General features: G+C 41.9%; 1 protein-coding gene across 6 annotated transcripts in view; it reads left to right on the top strand.

Annotated features, from left to right (window-relative positions):
- espn (espin) overlaps positions 1 to 26,825 on the top strand; it is a 64,542-nt gene that overhangs the window by 4,769 nt on the left and 32,948 nt on the right. For all 6 annotated transcript variants that reach the window (XM_036136022.1, XM_036135999.1, XM_036136010.1 and 3 more), the window contains exons 2-7: positions 863 to 1,056; positions 14,203 to 14,389; positions 14,503 to 14,685; positions 18,661 to 18,792; positions 22,019 to 22,274; positions 22,624 to 22,907. In XM_036136022.1, coding sequence (XP_035991915.1) covers positions 863 to 1,056; positions 14,203 to 14,389; positions 14,503 to 14,685; positions 18,661 to 18,792; positions 22,019 to 22,274; positions 22,624 to 22,907 — 1,236 coding nt within the window. The remainder of the gene's footprint in view (positions 1 to 862; positions 1,057 to 14,202; positions 14,390 to 14,502; positions 14,686 to 18,660; positions 18,793 to 22,018; positions 22,275 to 22,623; positions 22,908 to 26,825) is intronic.

Genomic DNA, 26,825 nt, shown 5'->3' with positions numbered 1-26,825 from the left:
TCGAAGTCTGGACTTAATGTGTTAGGGATGTTGGATCATTTCCTTGAGCTGTCCGTCCACCCAGTCCTCCAATAGGGCTGCATCCGTCAGTGATATAGAAGACCCAGTGTGAGTCATTGTAAATGCTTGATTGCAATTGTTGCTACCAACATTTTATATTACAAATCTTTAGGTCTGAGATTACCAAGACACACAGCTGACCCACATGTACAAAGTTGTTTACCCAAGAAAACGACTTTACCTCATGGAAAAGGAACTAACCTGAGTGTGTTCCAGAGATTGAGAATCCAGAATTAAAGAAATCCAAATCAGGCAGTGAAACAAGATGGAGCTGTGACAAAATCTGAGAAAAGCCCAATAGGTTAAATGTGCTGTATTTGTAGATGAAACTCCCAAATGAGAAACAAGAGGGAGTGATGTAGAATTAAGCATCAAATTTTAATCCAATGAGTTATATGCCACATAAATTAAAAAACTACAGACCAATGCAACATCTGACGAAGTTCTGCTCGAGTGAGAAGGTTCAAAAGAGCCTTTGTTTACTGCCCTGTTGTAGTAAAATTGTGCTACACAATGTAAAAATAAAGGGTTTGACCCATGCAAAGCCAGGAGGAATTTTAATTGGGACGGCGGGTCCTTTTGTCTTTGTATCTGCTTCCTCAGTTGGAAGAACAATTATTTTTACAACTTAGAAAATATAATCTTAATTCAGTGTTGTGAAATTCGTATTTTCTAACATATGTCCCCTGATCACCTTGCTTTTACTGGTTTCCACAGAGAGATCATGCTCTAAATGAAAAAAAAAGAAAAGTGTGTGAGTGTAAATCTTTTTTCAGTCTGGTCCATGTGGTTCAATTTGCAGGACAGGGACAGCTCAGGAGCCACAATTCTCCACCTTTCGTGTCGCTTCAGTCACCACGAGATCACCGAGTGGTTGCTTAAGAGCGGTGAGGTGGACGCCGGGGCCTCCACCGATACAGGAGCCCTACCTGTCCATTACGCTGCTGCCAAGGGAGACCTGGCTTCGCTCCGACTGTTACTGGGACAAAGCCCAAAGTAAGTCTTGTCCTTACAACGTTCAAAATGCTTCTTTTGCTTCCTCTTACACCAAGTATGATTTAGAAGTTGCCCGTTTCCCCTGATCTCTGATGACTTAATCTGGGTAATGTAAAGGATTTTAGAGCTATTTTTAGCCGAGGCTACAAATGACTTTGTTTACAGGGCCAAGCTGCCAATGTTTGCGTGAATGCATCCAAAGAGGGTGGAAATGTGTTGCTCATCTGGCAGGACCTACACGGAGGCTAAAATCTTGTCAATTAATGCTGTTGAATAGATGCTGCAAACGGCCAAGATGAAAATTAAGATAGATAACGGTTTTTGGTCAACCAGATTTTACAGAAGACTAAATTGTTCAATTTACAATTAGGCTATACTAAAGAACTCGCAATGTTTAGCAAAACTTGCTAAACATTGTCACCTATTTCCAGCCTCCGCCAACATAAATTCCAGTTGCTCTTCATTATCTATAACATTGGACAATATAAGAACAACATTCAAAATACTTTGTCTAGTGTTCCTGGCGGTCATTAGTTATTTGTATTTTGAGCACTGGTTATGAACATCTCACTGTGTATTAAAGTGACATACCTAGAAAACCGGATTCAATTTTTTATTTAAAAAAGAAACAATAAATGGTTTTAATTATGTTAATGTTATTTTTTTAAACGGCTTAAGCACAGATCCTTACCACGATGCTGCAACATTTCCAAATCCAGCTCATTTCATGACAGAGACCAAAAGAATAAAACAGCAACTTTACAGTGTTCCAACAGCCTTCCTGTTATCTGATGAAAGTTGTGTTCTCCCTCACTGGATGAACTGCAGACATGCCTCATGTTTCAAGATGTTGTAGAAAACATCAAACAGTCTATTGCCTGGACCTGTTTATTGCTTCTCAGTGGAGGGGGTTGTTTCCTACCTTCAGCGATCATTGGGCGAGAGGTGGGGTCCGGTCTGGTCCGCTCGCCAGTCCATTACAGGACAGAAATCCATGCAATTTAAAGAGATCTAACAGTTACACTTTTTTATGTTAGAAAGCCAGAGTACCTAGAGAGAACTTGTGCAAGCAGAGACCTTCACTCTGCAAGGCATCAGTGCCTCCAGCTGTTCTACTGTGCAGCCTCCTTGCAGGAAACCCTTCCTTTTAAGAGCTTTTCATACCTTTTGAGTATCCTCTGCGTTTTAAGCATAGGTTCTGAAAATAGCTAACTTTGTCATTTTCCTGCAGTAACAAATTCAAAAGGCAAACAATTCTGTTGGCAACGCAAATTGGTTGCACTTACCTATGGTGTGTCTCAGATTATCTGATGACACGGTCAGGGCAATCCAATTTCTTGGAACATTTCTAGTTTTCAGAGCAGATTTTCCTCAACATTTAGTTATTTTATACAAGGATAGCGCCGTCATTTGCTTCAGCCATGACCATACAACATAGGTCTATAAAATCTGGTGATATTGTTCTAGTGCAGGGGTCTTCAACCCTGGTCCTCAGGATCCACTGTCCTGCATGTTTTAGGTGTTTCCCTGCCTCTACACACCTGACCCAAATAAATGGATGATTATCAGGCCTCTGCAGTCCTCGATGACAACGGAGGAGGTCATGCAATTATTTTATTCAGGTGTGGTGGAGTTAGAGACACATGAAAAACATGCAGGACAGTGGCTCCTGAGGACCAGGGTTGAAGACCCCTGGTCTGGTGAATGCAAGTATAATCAATGTGATTAGTAATTGTTGTTAGATCTCTGTGGATCTGTGCAGTCTCTTATATCTTGACATTATCCCCTGCCAGTGCTGTGCATGAGCTGCTGTGCAGTGTGACTTACTGAATCTTTGGGGATAGCTCTGGTCAAACACACCTGTAAATACAGACACAATTCTACCTAATTTTAAACACTTCGCAAATAGGTTTCAGATATCTCTACTTGAAATAAAGTCCTCCTGAAACCAAGTTTATCTTGTTATATTCACAGAATACCTTTACAAAATACCCTTCTTTAGAAATAGATCTGCTTTAATCATAGACTATATTCAGAAGGTTAACATATGTACAGCAGAGGAGACACTTTTTGGGACTGATCAAACAATGTTGGCCCATTGGGCAGCTGACACCACTTGCCATTGACAGAGGAACCACACCCGTAATTATTGCTGAGTCTAATTATGTTTAAACAAGGCTGGTTGCATAAAAGGTTACCTGCACACAGTTGTTTCTGACAGGCAAATTGCCTCCAATAACTAAAAGTACTTTAGCAACCAGGTTAGATTAATTTTTTTATGGTGAATTTCAGTTTAAACTTGGTTGTTATTGGTATTTTCTTGTTTTAGTAACTTTGGTAGATTTGCAATCAGATTTGTGACTAATATTGCCAAAAAAGAGGGATAATTGTTAAAAATTAATTTAGGATCGAACACCTGTCAGTTAAGTATTGCTGCGTTGGCTTTCCCAGAGAAGTCATATTATAAAAGACAGTTTTCACCCTGGTCACTATTTGTTCACACTGTTGCCATCGGGAAAGATGGTACAGAGTAATGACCACAAGGATTAATAGATTTAAAACCAGTTTATACCCTACAGCAATAACCAAACTTAATGCCATCCAAAACAACCAATGTACCTGAAATTACTCTGTGTTTGGATGTGTGTGTAGGCTCTTTTAGTATATTATAGCTATTCTGTTGTAATTTTAGCTATTCAGTTGTGACTATCTATCTATCTATCTATCTATCTATCTATCTATCTATCTATCTATCTATCTATCTATCTATCTATCTATCTATCTACCACATCAGATCAGGAAATGAGGTCACACCCCGCCAAGTTCACTGACCAACTTGGCTAATACTAGCAATACAAGTTAATAACAAATGTTTATTGTTTTCGTACAAGCGCAGACATAAAATGTTAATTGATAGACATTGGGCAGGTTTAGGTATCTGGCGGGTTTAATAAAGCGCAGACTGAAAAAAGAGGATAGTCACCTAACAGCAATGTTTTGCTTAGCTGGCTAGGTTGATTTTGTGTTTTGAGCTTTGTTGAACATCAGGCTGGATCTGGAACTTGAAACATGACATTCACTGATCAGCCTTTTCAGGGCAAATACCAATTTCAATTTCAAGTTTTCTTTGAGATCTTACCTGTTAATACCAATGGTTTCCAATCGCGTTTTTCTTCCTAAGAACTAAAGACACACAAACCTATTTGTTTTTAATTTTATTTGAACCTGGAAATTGAATGTTGCTAACACTGACAGTTAAAGAAAAAAGGCAGCAGTTTCCTTGATAGGCATGGACTTGATACAGGTAGGAATGTGATTTGTGATTTGGTGAGAAGTTTATGGCCCAGAAAAGTGAAAGTTTTCCATTTTGATTCACTGAGTGAATGAAGTAGAAAATCCTTTTTTTGAGTTATTGGACCCGGTGTTAACTGATCAGATCTCATCATGGTAATGTTGGTTGATTTTGCCCACTGACTCATTGATTGGTTCCTCCCAACTGGTACGTTTCTATGTTTTAATAAAACAATGTACAGCACATGGGCTGCACATTATACAATATGTCTGAAACCCAGATGGTTTAAAGTGCAACATTCATTCAGGGATTTCAGTTGGCATTTGAAGACGGGAGGTTTCTGTAGCCTGACTGTTACTTTATGGCTTTGCTTTATCAAAACTGTCTGGTTGTTGAGAAAATGGGAAATAATAAAGGAAGACTTCTTATTACTAATGTCTGATGCAATTAAACAAAATATGGTCTCTCACTACAGCTAAATCGAGACTTATGAGATGAGAAGAATAAGGCAGGCAGTGTTGGGCTTTGTACCTCCAATATTGTATGGATGCACCCCAGACAGGTACATACCTGCTGAAAATTTAATGCTCCTCAGGGACACTGCAGCTCCCTGATAGCTTGGCCCCATTCAGTCCTGTGTGTGCCGCTCCTCCCACTACTGCTGTTTACCATCGTCTCCACGGCGACACACAGAAGCACACACAGAAGCACCAAACAGTGATAAGATAATGAGGGACACAAATCCATTTGTATAGTGGAGCTGCTTAGTCTCCAACCCTGAACGTAGAGTGGAGATTAAATTAAATATTCAGGCTTCAATATAATGTGCAAACCCATGTCCCGGTGTTTTAAGTGTTATTGCGGTTTTATAGCTACTTGAAATATCACAACAGTCATATGGACCGCCTTGGTTACATCATTGCATTTGTAACAAGCAGCCCAATTATGGTGTAACATAATGAGAGTGTGACTGCAGGGCATAAAAGTACATACAGTCACAGTAAACAAGCAACACCTTTGTGGACTTTTCTGTTCTTGGCATTACACGTAGACTTGACAGCTTATGGACAGTACAAATTGTAACAAAGACACTATTCTTCAGTCTTTACAGGCAATTTCTAGAAAAAAAATATTTGAACTGCAGAAAGGACCTTAGGTATATATGTACATTATTGTGACCCCCCCCCCCCCCTCCCCACCCCTAGATGGCTAAGTCTAGGACTAAGGACTGAGGTTTCACCCGCTACTACCATCTAATGTAGAACAGATTACTAGATCAATGTGTGCTTCTGTGCTTTTTGTTTCTCTTGTTGTGTCTCTGTTCTGTCTTCTGTAACCCCCAGTCGGTCGAGGCAGATGACCGTTCATACTGAGCCCGGTTCTGCCGGAGGTTTTTTTTCCCGTTAATGGGTGGTTTTTCTTCCCACTGTCGCTTCATGCTTGCTCAGTATGAGGGATTGCAGCAAAGCCATGTACAATGCAGATGACTCTTCCTGTGGCTCTATGGTTCCCCAGGAGTGAATGCTGCTTGTCGGGACTTTGATGCAATCAACTGGTTTCCTTATATAGGACATTTTTGACCAATCTGTATAATCTGACCCAATCTGTATAATATGATTGAACTTGACTTTGTAAAGTGCCTTGAGATGACATGTTTCATGATTTGGCGCTATATAAATAAAATTGAATTGAATTGAATTGAATTAAGATGTCTATGGGGCGCTTACTCTACCACTACTGCACACCCCCAGTGTCTTTTATTTTAGTGAATCATAAACACTGGCCTTAACTGACTATAGTCCTTTAGATGGTTTTCTCTGGTTTGTGACCTCCTGGATGAGTTGTCAATTAACTCTTGAAGCAGCTTTGGTAGACCGACCACTCCAGGAAACCACTTTTCCATGGTTTTCCATTTGTGGTTGAAGAATCTCACTTGGATATACTGCAGTCCTTTCCAGACTAATGGATGCCACTGACTTTGTTTTCCATCTGTTCTGGAATATCTTTGGATCAGGGCATGATGTGATGCTTTTTGCATCTTCGTGAGAACTCTCTCATGTCTTATTCTACATGCCACAAATCCGGCCTGGCTGTGGCTGGTAAAACGGAACCAAAAGATGTTGTTAATCACAGTTAATTCATGATCTACTGAGAGAGGGGGTCCACTTGAAGTGGAATAATCATCTGTACTCAATATACAGAGAAAACTTAAACTTGGAGTTTGTCCTGCAACTGGCGGGTTGCCGGTTCGATCCCCGGGTCCGACCGTCTCAGTCGTTGTGTCCTTGGGCAAGACACTTCACCCGAATTCCCTGCTGGTGTAGAGCACTTTGGGATCATCAGACTTGTTAAAGCGCTATTCAACTATTAGCCATTTGCCATTTCTTCGCTGTACTTGAAACTAAAACTGTACACACTTGTCTAATTTAGTAGAGATGCAATGAGAAACTGGTTGCAGACTGGAATCGGCGGATTTTAAGCTTCACTGGCAAAGATCCACGACCTGCAGGTAGCTAAAACTCTAAAGTTCTAAAAGTGTAGTTTCTACGAAGGCATCCTGGCTAGTATTTTTGATCCCGCTCCGGCTTCATCTGTTTGTGTCCGAACCAAAAACGGTTTGGGCCAATCACGTTGCAGTGTTGAGGTTTAAGGCGGGACTTACCGGTGCGATGAAAGCAAGAGCGGCTGAGCCCACAGCTGAACAACATAAACATGGCAGTGCAGGAGGACGCATGCACAGCTGCTGCTGAAACGTCTGTTTAGTAAGAATCCACGATTTCTTTTTTGATAATAGAACAGCAAGAAGTGCCTTGACTAGCTTATCTTCTTGAGGTTTCTCACAATGCCACCTGCTTACGTTTTAATTTGATACCGTGATTTGCTAAAAGCCGAAAGGGTAGAGTGCCTTCTCCGGGTTGGGGAGGATGTGCTGCCCCTAGTGGAGGAGTTTAAGTGTCTTGGGTCCTGTTTACAAATGAGGGGAAGATGGAGCGGGAGATCGACAGGCGGATTGGTGCAGCGTCTGCTGTGAAGCGGGCTCTGTACCGATCCGTTGTGGTGAAGAGAGAGCTGAGCCAAAAGGCGAAGCTCTCGATTTACCGGTCGATCTACGTTCCTACCCTCATCTATGGTCACGAGCTTTGGGTCGTGACCGAAAGAACGAGATCCCGGATACAAGCGGCTGAAATGAGTTTTCTCCGTAGTGTGTCTGGGCTCTCCCTTAGAGATAGGGTGAGGAGCTCAGTCATCCGGGGAGGACTCAGAGTAGAGCCGCTGCTCCTCCACGTCCAGAGGAGCCAGTTGAGGTGGCTCGGGCATCTGGTTAGGATGCCTCCTGGACGCCTCCCTGGAGAGGTGTTCCGGGCACGTCCCACCGGGAGGAGACCCAGGGGAAGACCCAGGACACGCTGGAGGGACTATGTCTCCCGGCTGGCCTGGGAACGCCTTGGGATTCCCCCGGAGGAGCTGGCCCAAGTGGCCGGGGAGAGAGACGTCTGGACCTCCCTACTGAAGCTGCTGCCCCCACGACCCGACCCCGGATAAGCGGAAGACGATGGATGGATGGATTTGCTAAAACTAACCTTTGGTAGGTGGACACTAGTCAGCTCAGAGAGTCCAACTTAAATTCCCTCCAGTCCCCAAAACAGATTCAAATGGAGCAGAACAAGCTTGATAATGTGCAGAACTAGACTGCTACACATTATCAATCTGGCTGGCCAGGTTAGTTTCTGATAAGAACAGTTATTATTTATGATATAAAGTATTCTTAAGGCTTCTCAAAAGTTACAATATATTAATTAATATTTTATTAATTTATCAAATGTGTAACTATTTATTGGAGTTTTGTCTTCTCAAATAATACAATAGACATAGGTGTTGTCCTACAGAATCCTAATCCTAATCCTATAGAAAAAAAGCATTTTTGACATTATGATTATTACATCCAGGTCTGCAAAGAATCATTTTTCCCGTTATAATTCATGTTTAATAACTGTAAAGGAGATACTTAATTTTAGTTGGGATTCATACAGATACCTCTGACACATTACCTGGAGGATTTTGCTGTAATTCTAGATTTTCTGTGATGCAGATAAGAGGGACAGTTCTAACTTTGGGCTGAAAACTGTTTTATATGATTGTAAATATTCTATTTGTAAGGCAGATCAGTTTTTAATGTAATTAATTTAGTAGAAAAAAAGTGTTTTATTTGCAGCCCTACAGTAGAACTCCAAATAAATGAAATTGGTATCAACAGGTTAGTTGTAAAAAGATTTTTAAAACTAACCTGTTGATACCAATTTCAGAATTTAATTCTGTTTACAAATCTTAAATTAGTGCATCTCCAAAAAAAATATTTAAATTAAATCCATATGCAAATATTAACTTGCAGTGGAGACCCATGCCTCACCCCACCCCCATTTCTGAATAAAACTCTTAGTATGAAATTAATGCAGATATTCTTCTGTCATGAAAACACTGATTAATAATAGGTGTTACAGAGTAGGTCATTGCATTTCTGCTCCCAGATGTTTTGTTTAAGATTTATGAACCACCCTGAATGGGCACCTTTCTCTCCAGTGATCCAAAACACAATGTGCTGTTTTTGTGCTGATTGCCTCATTACAAAAAGAGTGAATGAATGCATGAACGAACGATGGTGAAAGACAGAGATAGTAAGCCAGAAGCTGCAGACATATTATGTAATTAATTAGTGCGGATTAAGATCTTTGGCCTGGAGACCGTTCCAACTTAAAGTTTAAAAGGGCACCGCTCTGTGTCAGAATAATCTAGAAAGTTAGCCATTTAAAGCTCAATCAGAAGTGTGGACTTAGAGAACATAGTACTGTCGAATGGCTCCTTTTCTCTTCTGATGTTATTTCTTCTTCTGAATTTGGTATTTGTTTAATTGTAGTTCTGCATGCAGTTAGAAGAAGAAATATCCTTTATTGTTCCGAGGTGGTTAAATTTAGGTGTGTCAGCAGCAAAGTGAAAGGCAGATGGAGCCTGCAGATACACACAAAGGGGGGGGGGGGGGGGGAATATAGAAACACAAAATCAGTATGGGAAATTGTAGAGTAAGGGCAAATGTACAAGTGGTGGCTTATTGATTAGAGCAGTGTGCTTGTTTTCTTTGAACAGTGCAAGTACCATGTTCAAACCCCAAATATTGCCACTATGGGTCCCTGAGGAAGACCCTGAGCCCCAGAATGCTCCCTAGGTGTTGCAAAAGCTGCCCACTGCTCCCTAAGGAATAAGTTAAATGCAGAACACAAGTTTTGTTGGAGTATGCAACTGCAGTTACAAATAAAGATTTATTCTTCAATGAGTATTAGTGTTGTGTCTCCAGTCCAGTGTTCAGGTGAACACCCTGCTACTTATAAGAGTCTACTATCTCAGTGTCTGTTCCCTGGATGTTCACCAGTGTCAGTGTGGGTGGTCTGCGCCTGCAGAAATCCACCACCAGCTCCATGGCTTTAAAGCGGTTAAACGCTCACCCTGAAAGTAAAAGAGTTACAAGCAAGTAGTAAAAAAGGAAAATGTAGAATATGATGTCACTGTTTTCCAGGTATTTAGAAAAGGCAAATAAGAGTATGGAAAAACATTCTTCTGGTGGTTTTCCTTCTTACTTTGCATGCTTCCATGTGTCCTTGCTATAAATAAGCGACAAGATGCTTATTTAAAGTTCGCCTCCTGTAGAAATATTTGCCATACTGAACTTTAGCATTTTATCTCATGAGGTAAACAAAAAGTACAGGGAAAGATGAGGCTGAAAAAATCTTTAACTTTTTACAGGAAAAATATGTAGGAAACCCGTATAACCCCAGCAGAGACAGGAAAAGATTTAACAATGACTATCTTGAGTATGAATAAGTGTATTGATGAAGATGTGATTGTATTCAAGGACATTTTCAAGACGCAGGTAGCGTGGTGTTAAATATGTTTCAGTGTTACTGCCCAAAACTGTTCCTGACTTTGGGTGGTTTAATTCGTAAAGTCGGGCAGTGTCTTAGCACACAATGAGAAATGAGTAAATGAGGGAGTATTTCATCAAACAAAAAGCTTAGCTGCACTTTCTTTCTTTATAATCTTCCTAATAAGTTCTTGGTGCAAGCTGGATAAAAGCTCCATTCAGCCGTTCCGATTACAGAAAGAGATTTAAAGCAAAGAAGTGCAAAATAACACAGCATTATTGAAAACTTTTTGGTATAGAGAACATGGCTAAAATATTGCAATGGCCCTAAACATGCTGTTGTCCTTCAGAAAAGGATGAGCTCAAACACCCACAGACTAAAATAAATGTGAATGTTTTGTAACATTAACTATGTATTTTGTTGATATTTGCGATCCATTAGTGGCTTCAGTCTATTTAAAGCCTTATTGAAGCCAGTCTGCTGTCCTTTCACGCACCAACAGCAAGGAAAACGGTTATTTTTGTCAATATGTTTAAACTAAAACTGGCTCCGCTCCAGCTTGTTTATTTGACTTTGGTCAAAAATTTTAAATTTTTCTAACTGAGGTCATTTCGACACATTTCCGATTTCTAAGATACTGACTGCTAAAGACGACCCCACACAATCCCATCCTAAAAATGCCAAACTTTCCATGTATTGTTTTATTATTATTGGAGTGAAAAAAAATCATCAGGAGAATCCGATTTTTGTCAATTTACTTTCAGAATATCAATAAAGCAGATGGCTGACTTAGGACTCCATCAAAAATCTTTTTAAATTGACACTTTTCTGTCTTTATTCACACAGTAGTTAAAATGCTTTTTTCCCCTTTATAACCAATAAAACATGCACATGTAAGAGGGACACGTTGCTTAAGAACGTGCTCTTTTTCCTACATCAATCTTCATTATTTAAAAATGGGAAAACGCTGAGCATGTCAAAAGCCTTCATTAGCCAAGAGGCCATTAGTAGGACATCAATTACATTACTTGTAATGAAGATAACCTTGCTCTTTGTTACTGTGGAAAGGAAAGGTGCTGAGGACGGACTAATCACCGAGGTAAAACGCTCACTGGAGCCGAAATGGAAATATATCATATGTCTCTGACTGTGTGTGATGTTTTCTATATGGCGAAGTGGCGTTCCCTGCGTCAGAGAATAGACTAACCTCTCTCCTGACCCTTTGAAATCTACACCCGTCCTCCAGAAGCACCTGATTACTTTCTAAGCCTCTCCACTTTGAGGAGTATGTTCCCTGGATGTTTTAGTGTGCGACCTTTAGCACAGTCTACGGTGAAGTTTTCTGAATAGGATTAATTAAAGAAACAAACGGTTCTCCTTCTAGGAAAAGCATGAGCAGGTGAGCGAAGCCCACTTTAGTTACACCAATGAAAGATTCATTAACTTGCTCACTTCCTGATGGCAGAAGAAAAAAAAAAAAGACTTCCTCCTGTGCTGAAATATTTATCATCTAATTGTTTTCACTTGGGACTTTTCACTTAATCATTCGAAGAGGCCTGCGATGTTTGTTTTTGTCTGAGAGACAGCACATCTTGGTGATTCCTGTGCCTCAGAGTAAACCTAGTTGATCATAAAAAGAACTAGTTTGGCATGCTTCAACAAAACCTGCATAAGCTTTAATGAGCCCAATCTTATAAAGGCAACACAGCCCTTTAGCTTTCCTGTGCATGTTAACAGCTCGGTTCCACAACTCTTACCTAGGCACATCGCAAGTCAGGCAAAGCTAGCGGGCTGATAATCCTCTTAGGAGACTCGTTGCTCATTTGTCAGAGTCCAAATAAAGTACGACCTTATGGGATTTAGCTGGGAAGCGCGCGTTTACTCCGTGACCTCCCGCTGCCACGGAGAATATCTGGGACGAGAAGAGATGTGAGGATCAAGTTTTGCTTTAAGAGCGGCGCTAGGTCGTTTGGAAAAAAAAAATAAAACAGTGAGTGAGATTCGATCGGGCATGCCTGCTTGTCTGCTGTTACGAACAGACAAAAGGTGATTTGCTCTTACGGTCAGAGCGTGTGTAGTCGTCTAAAGCTGATGCTAAAAATAGGTGAATGCATGTTGAAAAGCCTTTTTCCAGCTAGGTTTCCGTCTGGAACGCACAGAACTGCTGGAACGACAAGAAAGCACAATTTTCTCATTACCCTTCAAGTTGTTGCATATTTAAATAAAATGTGGTTTAAGACCTTTAGTCCTGACAACCAGGGACACAAACCAGCCTTAAATGTGCACAAATCATGTCAGCCAGGATGGACCTCATATCCAAAAGCTCTGATACCAATACTTTGCAAATGTATTCATATCCCTTAACCTCTTTTAAAGTTTGCCATGATACAAGCAGATTTTATCTGAACTTTGTGTGAAAGACCAACAGAAAGCGGCACATAATTGTAAAGTGGAAGGAATAATGATACATGGTGTGATGGATCGAGCAATAAGGACAGTCAGGCACAGGTGTATTTAAAAAAAAAAAACAGGGTTCTTTTATTTAACCCAAAAAGGATGAAATATAACAAGTACAAAAATGGATCCAGAAAAGAGGTCAAAGGAACAAAACTACTCAAAATAACTAGTAACAGAACTAACTCAAAACAAACTGACCTGCCTTGAGGAGACCAAGAGGAACTTAAACGGTGGCTGATTAATCCACAAAAGAAACACATGGGCAAAACATACACAACCCTAACTAAAACAAATAAAGCAAAACCCCATTTTCCACCATAGCACTGATGTGGTATGGCCCAAATCAGCTCAGCCCCTCGGCCACCTGCTGGTTCCTCAGACAAGGGACTAGAGAAACTAAACCACTCAGAAGATAAGTTAAACAGAGTTATAACAAAACAGGGTAAACCAAAATGTGCACACTAATTTTGAAATACAGTGTAATGGTGATAAATAAATTCCAACTAATGAAATGGCTCTGTAAATGAAACCCTATATGACAAAGAAACGAAATTACAGAAATGGTATTTGTTACCGCATCCGTGTGGCTGTAAATGCAGCCATCAGGCATGGTTTACAAAACATTTCACAAATACAAGTCTAGAAATAGTTTGCTCTGATAATCCTTCATAAACTCCAGTGCAACTTACTGCTTTCAAAGGTCCCCCAATAATAAAAAGAATCCCCCCGTGTGAAGGCCAGAGAGGTTGGCTAGACCCATAAGACGTCATGTTTCCGGTTTTCTACAAAGCGAGCATGTGGAAGACGAGTCCTGGTCTAGTAAGACCAAAATGGACGGAAGCATCCCGGCTATGAAACCCACTCAGGGTGATTGCAACCAGAAAACAGAGTAGTTGTTTGGTAATCTGAATCTTAAAGTTGACGGTTCAATTCAAACTTCCTCCAGTCGCATGTCAATGTGCTCGATTGATCCGCGTTATGGTGCATGAAATTCAGTCCATTTACACTCCTAAGGACTTGAGACTGGTGCTGATGTTCACTGTCCAGGTGAAGCAGTGACTTCCATTGGCCTAAAGAGGATGCCGGAGCAACAATGCAAGGATTTGCTTCAAATCACATTCATGCGTTGCTGCTTACAGCTGCAATGAAAGGTGGTTCTATAAAGAATTAAATCAAGGAAGCTAAATAGAAATGCATGTCACACTTCTCAGTCAATGTTTTTTTTGCATGTAGTGTTTAAAACTCCAGAATTTAGTAAAATCCCAGCTTATTTCTTTACATGTTTATATGGCTTCAACACAAACCTACTGCAGTTTGTCATGTATCTCTTTTAACCGCTTTAACATGGAGTGTCAGACAAACCTTTCTAATACCTCTTTGATGACGGGCTTGAGCGCTCATTGTAGTTTAAATATAGCAGCGGTAATCAGGTTTATTTTCATTGTATCCCCGGTTCTCAAGCCCTGTGGTTTTGTTTACCCGCAGTGTTGTCAACTCCCAAACTAAGAACGGTGCCACGCCACTCTACCTGGCCTGCCAGGAGGGCCATCTGGAGGTTGTCCAATACCTGGTCAAGGACTGCGGGGCAGATCCGGGCATCAGAGCCAACGACAGGATGACGCCTCTGCACGCTGCTGCTCAGATGGGCCACAACACCGTCATCGTCTGGCTGGTGCGTTGATGCATTCATTAGATCCTCATCAACCACTGACAACCCAGCATGTCTTAGTTGGAAAAAAACGAGTTTTCCCATTTATTTTGTGTTCCTCTCCTGTCACCCTGTAGATGAGTTTCACGGACGTCAGCCTGGCAGACAGGGATGGCGACGGCGCCACGGCCATGCACTTTGCAGCCAGCCGCGGCCATGCGAAGGTGCTCAGCTGGCTGCTGCTGCACGGCGGAGAGATCGTCACCGACAACTGGGGCGGGACCCCCCTCCACGATGCTGCGGAGAATGGTGAACTGGAGGTGGGGCAATCAGGAGTTGGAGTATTTTAAAACGTTTAGGCTTTGCTAATTTTTCTAATAATCGCAATAAAAAAAAGAGGCTGTCACAGGGGACACGTTTGGAGAGATACTAATGGAAACGATAGTCAGGGTTTATAAAGAGGAGTTTGTTATTCTCGGTGCTCACTCATCCATGCTGGATTTTACATCCCATCTGTTTTGAATGACTTGCCTCTGGTATATGGTTTTCACCTCCCCTCTAACCTGCTGTTTTGACTAACAGTTTTGCTGTGGCAGAATCTGGTCAAGCTCAGACGAAACGCCACAGGAATCGACTGCGCTTTCAAAAGCGTTTACACTCCGTGAACAGTTTCACATTTTGTCACGTTATAGTCAAAAAACAGGTTACAGTGAGTAACCCGTGTATTTTATGAGATGGACCAGCGCAGCGAGGCTTCTCGCTGTGAATTGGAGAGAAAAGGTTTCATATGGCCTTTAAGCCATGTAAGGTCCACAGCAACTGCGCCCGTGACCCTGAACACGCCGTCCCCTGGGTGACACGTGGTGCTGGCAGCATCATGCTGTGGGGATAATTTTATTCACCAAGGAGGGGAAGCTGGTGACAGCTGCTGGAAAGATATATGGAGCTAAATACAGGATAAATCATGGAAGAAAGCCTGTTAGTGGGTAACCTGACACCAGCCAGATGCATGTCTCGCTCCGCCTACCTCCACTCACATACATCTGGGACATCTCCATAGAAAGTGATTTCTCCAACCAATTTTATGGTCTGGCCAATCAGGACGCAGGACTGGAGTTTCATAGATGTGACGTAGTGGAGAAGCAACCGTAACGTGAGACTGTTTTGATAGCAATGGCGGCTCGTCGAGGAAGCAAGCGTTAACATTGATGCTGCTATTTCTTCCGTATTGTCCAATCTACCTAATATTGTTTCATTAAAAGAACATCAGAGAACGGCTCTGAAGGCTTTTGTTGGTGGAAACCATGTTTTCGCCCTTCTCCCGACCGGATTTGGCAAGTTTTGTTTTCCGGGGCTGCAGACGCGAAAGCGCCCTGGAGCGGTTAGCGGTTAGCAGTTAGCGCGAACCATGTTAGGAGGCCTTTAGTCCTTAACGCGGTCGGCCCGGGATCGACTCCGACCCGCGGCGCTTTGCCGCCTGTCTTCCCCCCTCTTCCTGTCAGCTCACTGTCAATAAAACGCGTGCCACTAGAGCCGCAAACACATAAATTTTTTTTTATTTTTTCTGCGTCGCTATCATCAGCGTCACGGGCTAGCTTCGGTGTGAGTGGTTGAAATAGCACGTCGATAAAGATGACAGACAAGTGGCTTATCCAATCATATGCAAGAATGTTTGATAAGGCCCAGCCTTCAATAAAGGCAATTCCTATGGCGGTGTCCCAGATGGATGTGAGTGGAGCTAGGTGGAGCGACATGCGTCTGGCTGTTGTCAGGTTAGTTAGTGGGTGCAACAGGCTTAAAGTGGGGCGAAGGTTCACCTTCCAGCAGGACAACCACCCATGGCATTTTCATGTAATAGTATGGCGTACTCAATGCCTAAATAAATTGAGATATTGTATCAAAACTCTGGCTAGCAGGAGGCATGGTGCAAAGCTCTAGTTGTTTCCAAACCAGTTGCAGTCTCTTAATGTGCAAAGCTGGTTGGAATACAGCCCCAAAAGACTGGGGACATGACTGAGTGGATATGATGTGGATGAAGAAATGATATGAATTTCCACCCTTGTTGGATTTCTATTTGAAAACTTTCTGAAACAATTTAAGACATTCCTTCCAATTGACAACTGTCAGCTATTTTGCTTTGGTTTAGTCACTTAAAAGTTCAGTTTAATACATAAAGGGTTGTAGCTTGTAATTTGACAAAATGCGAAAAAGTTCAAGTGAATGAATATTTATGTTGTGCCTTATTTGTAAACTGCCTTAATAAAATTATCGGACATTGACAGCTTAAAGACAAGTTGTAGGAATTGGTAATGTAGTAACAACTACTAATATAATACCTGCCACTAGCAAATGGAGCTGATAACTTGCCAATAATGTGATAGAGTCTTTAAACCAAAACCGTAGCAACATTTAACCAATAATGGGATGTTATTGTGTTGCTTGGTTAATAAAAATCCTTTATGTCATAATACATAAACAGGACTGGCAAAGATCTTTTTAGCTCATCAACAAATAGCTTTCCTAATATATTGTTCAATGACTGGGCTTGCCACGCCCATTTTTTTTTTTTTATGGAGACAGTGACACGCTTACTTTGAATCTGTCATGGTTTCCGGAGACTCATAAGCAGCTAGTCCCAGGTGACAGTTCAGATTTATTGGAAAGTGTGGCAGGGGGTGAAGAAGTATTGCAAGGAGGGGGTAAGTGTGTCTCAAAGCAGAGGTTGGCGGCAGCAGTGTTGGGAACGTTCTTCCTTGCAGTAGAACGTTGGAGGATGGACAGGCTGGCGAAGGTGAAGCTTTCTCGGGAACTGCGATGACAGGAAATCACGGAGGAGGACAATGCTGACCTGGAAGCGAGGACTGGAACCAGTAGGCAACAGCAGAGGGAGTCCAGAAGAGCGAGGGCTTTGAATCTACGAGGAGACGACAGGGAGTAGTGAGAAACAGAGGAATCTAGGTTCTTCAAGGTGTGCACGAAGAGGCCTGTTCACCACTCTATAAGAGTTAACCAACCGGCTCCCCTTTATCCAGGTCTTGATTGGCTCTTTACGAGCAGCACCTGTCACCTGTATGACAACTTGGCAAATTTTCTTTTGACCTGAAGAAGCGGGGCTCACCTTGTTTCTGCTTTTTACTCATTGCTGCGGGCTCATGTTTACGATATTACAAATCTAAAATGAAAACGGGAGATAATGACTGGGAAGAAGCCATATTTAGGTCGACCTTTACCTGTAAGGGGTTAAGGAAAACTCAGTATAAAATTCTGCACTTCTTTTATTTCACTCTAAACATTTTTCCATAAAATGGCTGCCTATGTATCACCTTTATGTACAAAATGTCAGAAAGAAATTGACACTATTTACTATCAGTTGTAGAGCTGTAAATTAATTAAAAGGTTCTGGGATGCTAAATCTCAAGAGCTTAATGGCATCTTCAAGGTCCAGGTCAAGAAACACCCTATTGTTGTTGTTGTTGTTGTTGTTTTTTTATTCTGGGTCTTCCCTAAAGGAAAGTATGTTTGCTCCATCACACTATAACTTATGTAATAAATTTCTTCTGCTGGCTTGTAAAGATATTGGATGAAAGATAAACCACTTACTGTCACACTGTAGTACACGGAAGTATTTAGAATCGTCCCTCATGAGAGAATATGAGCCGCTTTAGGACAAAACGAGGAGATATTTACTAAATTATGGTCTCCTATGTTTAAATACTTACCTCATGAACTGTCCCGCCTGTTGAGGAGAGGTCAGTTGTTGATTACCAGATGCCACGAACAACTGGTACTCATATATGAAATATTTCCTTCTGTTTCTGATGTTTAGATTTCTTATTCTTTTATATATTGTTGGAATCATTCATTGTTGAGAATCATTGAGTACGGTTTTATTTTCTGAGATTCCTGAATTCAGAATTTCATGTATGGGCAAATGTGATTGGATCAATTACTTTGAAGTGTAATTAGTTGTTAGTGAAAAGGGCTAAAAACTAGAAAGAGGAGAGAGGTCATGTGACCTTCATGTGTTACATTACTATTAACCTTTCAGTGGATTTGGACTTTTTGCTCTATGGTTAAGTTTCTGATGTTTCTACATTTAAAATGGCAAAACAAAACTTGTTATGGTTCAGCACATTTAGTACTTTAAACTGCTCCCTGTGTTTGTGCAAAACCAATTACCGCAAAGGTAATTACATAGATTAGTTTGTCATCAGTAATCCAGACTGACTGAAACACTAAAGCTTTACGTTTCTCCTCCTCATCTCTGACTGATCTGTCCTCTTTCTGCTCGGCAGTGCTGTCAGATTCTTGTGGTAAATGGGGTGGACCTGGGCATACGGGACCGGGACGGCTTCACAGCGGCGGACCTGGCCGAATACAACGGCCACTCCCAGTGTGCCAAGTACCTGCGCACAGTGGAGAACATGGTAAGATGTCTGGCTTACGAGGCTTACTGCCGTGAATCCTGAACTCCGATCCTCTGGTGAACAGAGCCAAGCTGTGAGGTAATCGTTGAGTCAGTCCTTTGTGGCGGAAGAGAGGTTTGTAATAAGGTTAAACGTTAGATTGTTAAATAAACATACTTTAGAAAAGAAAATTACAACAACTATCAGCGGTGGTAGCACGCTTAGGTAGATGATTATCCTTACATTGAAACTATAAGCTAAACTATAAGCTCCTAAAACTTGGGACAATTCCAAGGCCCAAAAAATACATTTTATAAATATATTTATGAGCTTTTGGGAGGATTTATGTCATGGGGCCCAAAATTTTTGGAGGCACCTCTGAAGGGGACTGGACTTCCTGAGGAAGCTTAGGTCCTTCAGGGTTTGCAGCAAGATGCTGCAGATCCTCTATAAGTGTGTTGCATAGTGTGTGATAAGATAAGATAAGATAAGATAAGATAAGATAAGATAAGATAAGATAAGATAAGATAAGATAGGCTTTATTGATCTCACATTGGAGAAATTCACTTGCCACATCGGCTCGTTAGTCAATAATCAGAAGAAGGTGCAAAAGTCGGAAAGGGGCATCAGTTATATACAGTGTATCTTCATATATACAGTGGATCGAAGAAAAAGAGAAAAATAAGAATAAAAATACAAAAAGAAATAGGAATGGGCAGATGATGTCTTATTTACATTCACGGTGATCTCCTCTGCCATCATCTGTTGGGGCAGCAGCATCAGAGCAATTCACTTAAAAAAAAACTCAACAAGCTTATAAAGCAAGCTGGCTCTATTCTGAAAGACTCCTCTAGAACCTCTGGAGATGATTTCACAAAGGATTCTTTATAAAATGAAGAGCATCAGGGACAATCCTAAGCATTCTCTTCCTCAGGCTGTCGTACAACAACAGTGTCTTCGGTCTGAGGCGTCTCCAGATGTGCTGTAAGACAGACCTGACAGGAGATCCTTCTTGCCTGAAGCCATCTGCATCTACAACCCGTTGAAGCAACCCCCTATAATATGAGTTAAAACAACATTTAATCCCTTTGGTGTTAATAAAATAAACTATTTTTAAATTGAACTGATTATATTTGGACCTGTGTAGGTCCAAATATAATATATATATATATATTTTCAGTAAACATTTTGACAAAAATCGATGCCTTTAATTGTACCGTACCAGTCTCTGGACTGACGACGGCTCAGTAATGTTAACTGAGCCAAACACAATAAAATAAAAGTTGAGGAGTGTGCTTTGTTTCTTGCTAAGTTTCCTCAACATTTCACTAACCTTCATTCACTAAAACCGGGCTTTTTTTAGCCGACTAATACGCGGTGAATGAGGCAGTGCAGGGAGAACGCTGGTGTTACATAAGGCTGAGGGTGCATGTGACGGCCGGCCCAGCAACGCAGAGGGGTAACTCAGGCAAGCCCGGCACTTTCACAGATTGTTACATTTAACTCAGTTACATGCATTCTGCATTCAGATTGTTTCTAAATCTTATTCCTATCTTGACAGTCTGAGGAGCAGCTGATTTCCTACAAGATTTATTGCGCTGTTTTTTCAGGTTTTGCATTGATGGTTGTTTGGCAAAACGAGGATCCCCTAATGGGAGCTACACTTTAGGTAGAACCAAAGTAAAAAAAAACTGAAAAAGTCTGATGCCACAACAAACAAATACGTCCCAGATGCTTCCATATAAATAATAGTATAACACTAAAACCTGACGCTTTGTTTTATCTGGTTGTTCCTAGAGAAACAGAAACCTGACATCTGAAAGAAACACACATTTTACCTGCTATACCAGGCAGCTTTCGCTGAACTGACTGTATTCCAGATTTTTTCAGCTAATTACTAAAGTTTGACTTACAGCATCCTGCATAACTAGCAAATTAAAGTCCCAGAGAGTGCAGAGTAATTATAACCATGCTGGTGCTGGGGAGACATAACTCCTTTGTCTTCTGCTCTTTGCCGCGGGGGACGGGACGCCACATGAGGCGAGCACTTTGGGAAAGGACAAAAGCCCCAGAGCCGTCCTGATCAGCTGTGAGAAGTTTCATTACTGCGCCGTAATTAAACTCACAACGCGTTTCTCCTCATTTAATTCACCAGGGGGAGGGAGGTAATAGGGTTTATGAAGTGATGTCTGAACATATGGATAATTCATACTGAGAATTCTTCTGTCTGGTAAAATAGGACTTAATGACAACAAGCTGCCAATTAAAAGAATAATGTTGAGCTGTTAAAGTTTTGTCGATTTCTTTTACAGCTTAATTTTTACATGTGTTTTGTCATGTTATTGCTGTTGGGATTTTACGTGACAGACCAACACAAAACAGGGAATAGTTGTGAATTAGAGGAAAAATGATGGGTTACACTTTATTTGAAGGGGTTTACATAAGACTGACATTACACTGTCATAAACATGACATAACACCTGTTATGAACATAAATGACTCTTTATGAATGTTTAGGAAAGCAAAGTTGGCATTGTTTAACATGTCTTTGTTATGACAACTTGACATTAACAGAAACAAGGTTAAATTTAGGGCTTGATTTGGGATTAGGCTAAATTAAGGATTTGTCATAACAAAGACATTTTAAACAATGTCAACTTTGCTTTAATAGCGTCATAATTTACCGAATGACAATTAATGACAACAGTCCTAAACATTCATAAAGAGTCATTTATGTTCATAACAGGTGTTATGTCATGTTTATGACAGTGTAATGTCAGTCTTTTGTACACCCCTTCAAATAAAGTGTAACCAAAATGATGCATGGTGTTCAACAACTCTTAATCTGATACGGGAAAATACAATCCAGTGGACCCAAGCTTCCTCTGTGGCAGAAAACTAACTCTGCACATCACCTTTAACCCATGATCTTAACTGTGAAGCCTGGTGACGGCAGCATGGTGCTGTGGAAATGATTTTATCTGACAGGGACAGGAAGGTGTGTTGGAGTTGATGAGAAGATGGATGGAGCTGAATGTCGAGCTCATTGATTGAGCTGTTTTGCAAAGAGTAGTTGAATAATTCACTCTTTAGACGTGCGTTCTTCCACTTTACAACGATGCTCTACTTTGTGTCGGTCTGTCGCATGCAATCTCAACTACATGCATTAAAGTTTGGGGGTTGGAATGGGACAGTATTTTTGAACAGCACCCCACAGCGATGACTTCTTTCATAACCTCCGCGACAGAGCGTGGAGCATCGGGTTTTGTCCCGAGACCCCTCGACGGAGCTTGAGTCCAAGCAGCCGGACTCGGGCCTGTCCTCCCCGAACACCACCATGCCCCCCGCCAGCCAGGCAGCGCACTTCGACATCGGCTCCCCGTCCAGCTCGCTGTCCAACTACGACTCTGCCAACTCCAGCCAGTCCAGCACTGGGGAGAAGAGAAGCAGCCTTACGACGTCTCGAGGCCCACCCACCCAGCTAAACACAGTTGCACATCAAGGTCTGTGACGATTTAAACAGCAGAGCGATAGCTGCTGTTTATTTATTGTTTCATAATGTTACTGTCAGATTCTTGCCTTCATTCGTTATGCCTGCATTCACTAAAAGCACCGAGTTATTTACAGTTCGCTTCACTTGGGACTGTCTCAGGCGCTTCGTATACAGGTGCTGCACCCTGGTGGCGTGTCCGCGGATAGTTCTCATTCATGTTTTAAACTGTTTACTAAGACGAGGAAATCAGATCTCAGAGAACCAACCTTGTGTGCAAATTAAGAGCCAGCCGTGTACCGTTTCTTTCCCGCTGTGTTCTTGTGAGACCGCCATCGCCTTATGCACTGTCTGCATCACAGGGGCACCAGAGTCGGCCATCTCCGACATGCAGGCCTACATGGACATGCTGAACCCTGACACCAGCGCTGACACGGCCAACGGGGAGCAGAAAACGGTCGGCGCTGGGCCCAACCCTCCACCTCCTCCAGCGTACCCTCCCCCGCCTCCCCCTCAAGCTCCCTCAGAGCCCCCCGCCGCTCCGAGCTACCCGGCGCCCCAGCCCCCTCAAGAGCCTCAATCAGCCGAGTTCCTGAAGGTGAAAAGCAACTTACGGCGCGTGGACAATAAAAGCAGCAAAAAAGAGGTATGAACAGTGGTGATGAGTAATTTCTAAGTGAAGCTTCTAGACCCCAAGGCTGACATTATAACATTTCCCAGCAATTACATTTTCGTTTTGGATCAACAGCATGTACTATAAAGAAATGGGGAGAGCTGTCTGCTTTTCATAAATTGGCAATTAGCTGCTTTTTTTTTTTCTTTCACCAGGGGGTTTAATGAGCTGGACTGCAGCTCTTCTGTAACAGTGTACCTTCTCTGGTGAGCCAACAACGATGTTATTGTGTAAGCATGGCTAACGAGGCCACGGAAGATGCTTGTTAGCGTGCCAGGCCTCTGATCTGACACGTATGGGGACTAATGTGATGGGTTTGCTCTTAATTACACTAATTAATCTGGCCACACATCACTCAAAAGCCCTTTTAAGGGCTTAAGAGGAGCTGTATCAGGGATTGGTAATAATATAGATGTCAGTTCTGCTTCTGCGGGTTTGGTGATACAAAAATTGTCTAGTTGCATTTCTAACCGATGTGTAAATGAGTCAATGCAGCCTTGCCGCAATGAGGGATCGGACGCTCGTGACATGAGAAATGTGTTTTCTCTGATGGTTGCCTTGTCTGGGAGTGTGGTTGTAACACGGGGTGCTTTGCTGTTTGTCACTTTTTGTGACGTTACATCCAAATACTGCAACAAATCTTGTTTGAGATCTGGTGTGACTGACCAACAGAGCAATGCATATTAGATGGAGAGTCCATCCATCCATTTTCTGACATGCTTATCCCTGCTGGGCTCACGAAGGGTGCTGGTGCCGATCTCCAGCTGTCAATGGGCGAGAGGCGGGGTACTAGCTGGAGATTGAAATATGATTTTTTTTTAAAACAATTTCACAAATAGAAATCTGGCATGCATTTGTATTCTTTCCATCTGAGTCAACGCCTGATAAAAATCACCTTTTTGCTGCAAGTACAGCTCCAGTCCTTATAGAGGTATATTTCTACCAGCTTTGCACATCTGGATGCTCATTTTTCTGCCTATTCTTCTTTTCAGTATATGCGTTACTATATGCTTTAGAGGTGCTGTTTGCTTAAGATGTGTCCTTGCTCTGACATTTCAAATGCTGGAATCAAGTCCTCAGTCTCCATTACCTGCAGGGGCCTTGTGATGAACTGGATCAGTCATGTTGTCCCAGGGACACATCTAAAACATGCAGGCACCGGTCCATGGGAACGGACTCTGGACACCACTAATCTGAACCATTCCAGTGAAGTTCTGCTTCTTGAACGTAGGCCGGAGAGTTCCATCAGAACACCTCTGTTTGCCTCCAGCTCTTGTTTGTAAATGAGAACTGTTTCTCAGATATTTCCCTGGGTGAAATAAGGACTCATCAACACGTTTGTGGAGTTCACAGCTAATGATTGTCCCGTCAGCTGGTTTGTTATCGTGACCCTCTTGGCCTCTTTGATTGGCCCGCAGCTGTGCCAAGTTTTTTTTGCCGTTCTCAAATCATGGATTTGACAGTGGTTTAAGCTTTTCAAAGATTGGGATACTGTTTTATAATCTAACTTAATTTTAATCTTTATTTGTAAAGTTCTTTGAGTGGTCAGTATGACTAGAAAATATATAGCGCTGTATAAATTTAATTAATTTACCCCTGACCTGTCTGCTATGTTCCTTAGTTTTCACGGTGCTGTTTGTTCTCTAATTTTCTCTAACAAACCTCTGATGCCTTTACAGAACAGCTGGATTTATACTAAGACTGAATTACACATAGGTGCGCTATTTCAGAGTTGGCTGATTTCTGAACAATCAGAAGTCAACCATATATGAAGTGATTTCAAAATCATGGTGGCCTGAATACAAATTTCTAAATTTTTATTCATAAAAATATTCATAAACTCCTTTACCTTCTATTTCACAAATACGTGCTGCTTGGTGTTGCTCTATCACGTAAAACGAGTTTGTTACGTAGCAAAATGTAAATCCTGGGCTTTTTATAGCATTGCAAGGCACTTCATATCTGTTTTTTTTTTTTTGTCACGCTTCAACAATCGTAACAAAAGAAAAACAAACTATATGTAAAAGATCTTCTACTACAATATTTGATTTATTCTGGGTTATGTGTTTCAAATATGAACAGATACATTTATGAGAAGTATTATCTGGTTTTTGAAATACTAAACAAAATCTGACTGGAGATCGACTGGATTTGGCATTTTATCCAAACAGCTGGAAGGTAAAAAGTTACAGAACCTGCTGGTTTCCAGAGAAAAAAAAAAGGTGCATTGGCAGGGTGTGCACCTTTAATATGCAAAGCAGTTCACTTTGAAGTTATAAAATCATGAGTCAGTGAGCTTCTCCCACTATGTCCCCATAGTGAGCTCTTTGTGTGTCTTTCAGAGGGATAGCATGCGCTCCGCGGGGGAGATGTTTTAATGAAACTTTAGCGCTGCCCCCTGTCCCCTCTGTGCCCAGGTGATCAGCTCAGGGCGCACCCCTTCTTAATAATTCAAATAAGGTCTGGCCCTCAGATCACATGCACACACGAGTGCACAAAAAGACACACAAATGAGATCTCTGTGTACCAAACAGTGAAAAACAATCCTGCACCTTAAAGCCACAGTCAGCCTTAAAGCACATTTTGTGGCTGGTGCTCTGTTTGACTAATTCGTCCGCGTTTGACTTGAATCCAGTGTTTATTAGGCAGCATGTGCTTCACGCTACCCTGAGCCACGACCACTACGCCTGTCACGGTTTAATTCTTTGGACTGTAGTCCGTCAGAGACCTTGGATTCTGGCGTTCTCCCTGCTGTAAGTAGGGTTCCTGAAAAATTGTGCAGCCGCACGGAAAGCTGGAATATCCTGATAATCCCAAAGCTTCGGAGGGTTTGCGTGTGAGAAAGGCGACGGCCAAAGGAACACATGGGCATCTGTAGTTTGCATAAAAGTGGAACTGGGCAGGGTCGGGGTGTGGTCAGCAAACGGGATGGTGGTGACATCATGGCCGCTGCTGAGCTGGCCCAATTGGTTATTGATGAGAGCTGAGGGTAAAGTGAGAAGTGCAGGTAGAGTGACAGGCGTAGGCACCGAGCGGAGAGAAGGTGAGGCGCTGGATCTGGTGACAGCTCGTCTCCGTCGGCTCTGCAGAGTTTTGTGGATGTGGCTCGGTCCTGAGCAGAAAGCTGCTGTAATAGAGGACTCTTAACGATAAGGTAAAGTCTCTTTGCTTTTCAAGTGGAACATTTAACAGGGTGAAGGTTTTAGCTCCGGCCAACGCACAGACGTTTCTTGCCACTTTGCATATTTCAGCTGTTTTATATGCGAACAATAAATGTCTTTGATTTATTTTATTTTTTTTAGCTTTTAAGAGCTTGTTGTCTTAAAATCTGCTTATGTATTTGAACCAATCTTAGTTTATGGCACAAATCGCCTGCCTGTGTTTGCATTCATCCAGACGTACGACAAACAGAGTGAACAAACTTGATATTGTCCTGGATGCTGATAAACCGTAGAAGACATTAGGATGCACGTGAACCGAAGCCATATATCACTTTCTGCTGACAGACCGATCGGTACAGTGAAAGGAAAAGGTGTTGGCGTATGCTCAGACAAACGAGAGAGATTGTGGGGGGGTTTGACAAAACGCTTTTGTACATTTGCTATTGTTGACCCACCTCCCCGGGGGGAAGACAATCCATCTGCAGCTCTCCCGGCTCGCGTTACCCTCCCCGCTGATGAGTGCTCAGGGACCATCTCTTTGACAGCAGACAGGAGTCAACACAATTAAAGAGGCTTGTAGGAACTCGGAACACGAGAGCGCACAGGAGGAGAGGAGGTCAGCGGTCGGCTGTCAGCCATTACTGCTCACATCAATGTCATACGTCCCAACATCGAAGGGTTTAACAAACAAAACCAAAGAAAGAAAAGAAAAAAAGTCAAGTTGTGTGCC

This window comes from Fundulus heteroclitus, chromosome 1 (assembly GCF_011125445.2).
Source record: "Fundulus heteroclitus isolate FHET01 chromosome 1, MU-UCD_Fhet_4.1, whole genome shotgun sequence".
NCBI lineage: Eukaryota > Metazoa > Chordata > Actinopteri > Cyprinodontiformes > Fundulidae > Fundulus > Fundulus heteroclitus.
The sequence above is the reverse complement of the archived record's forward strand: the minus strand, read 5'-3'. Positions and strand labels throughout refer to the sequence as shown.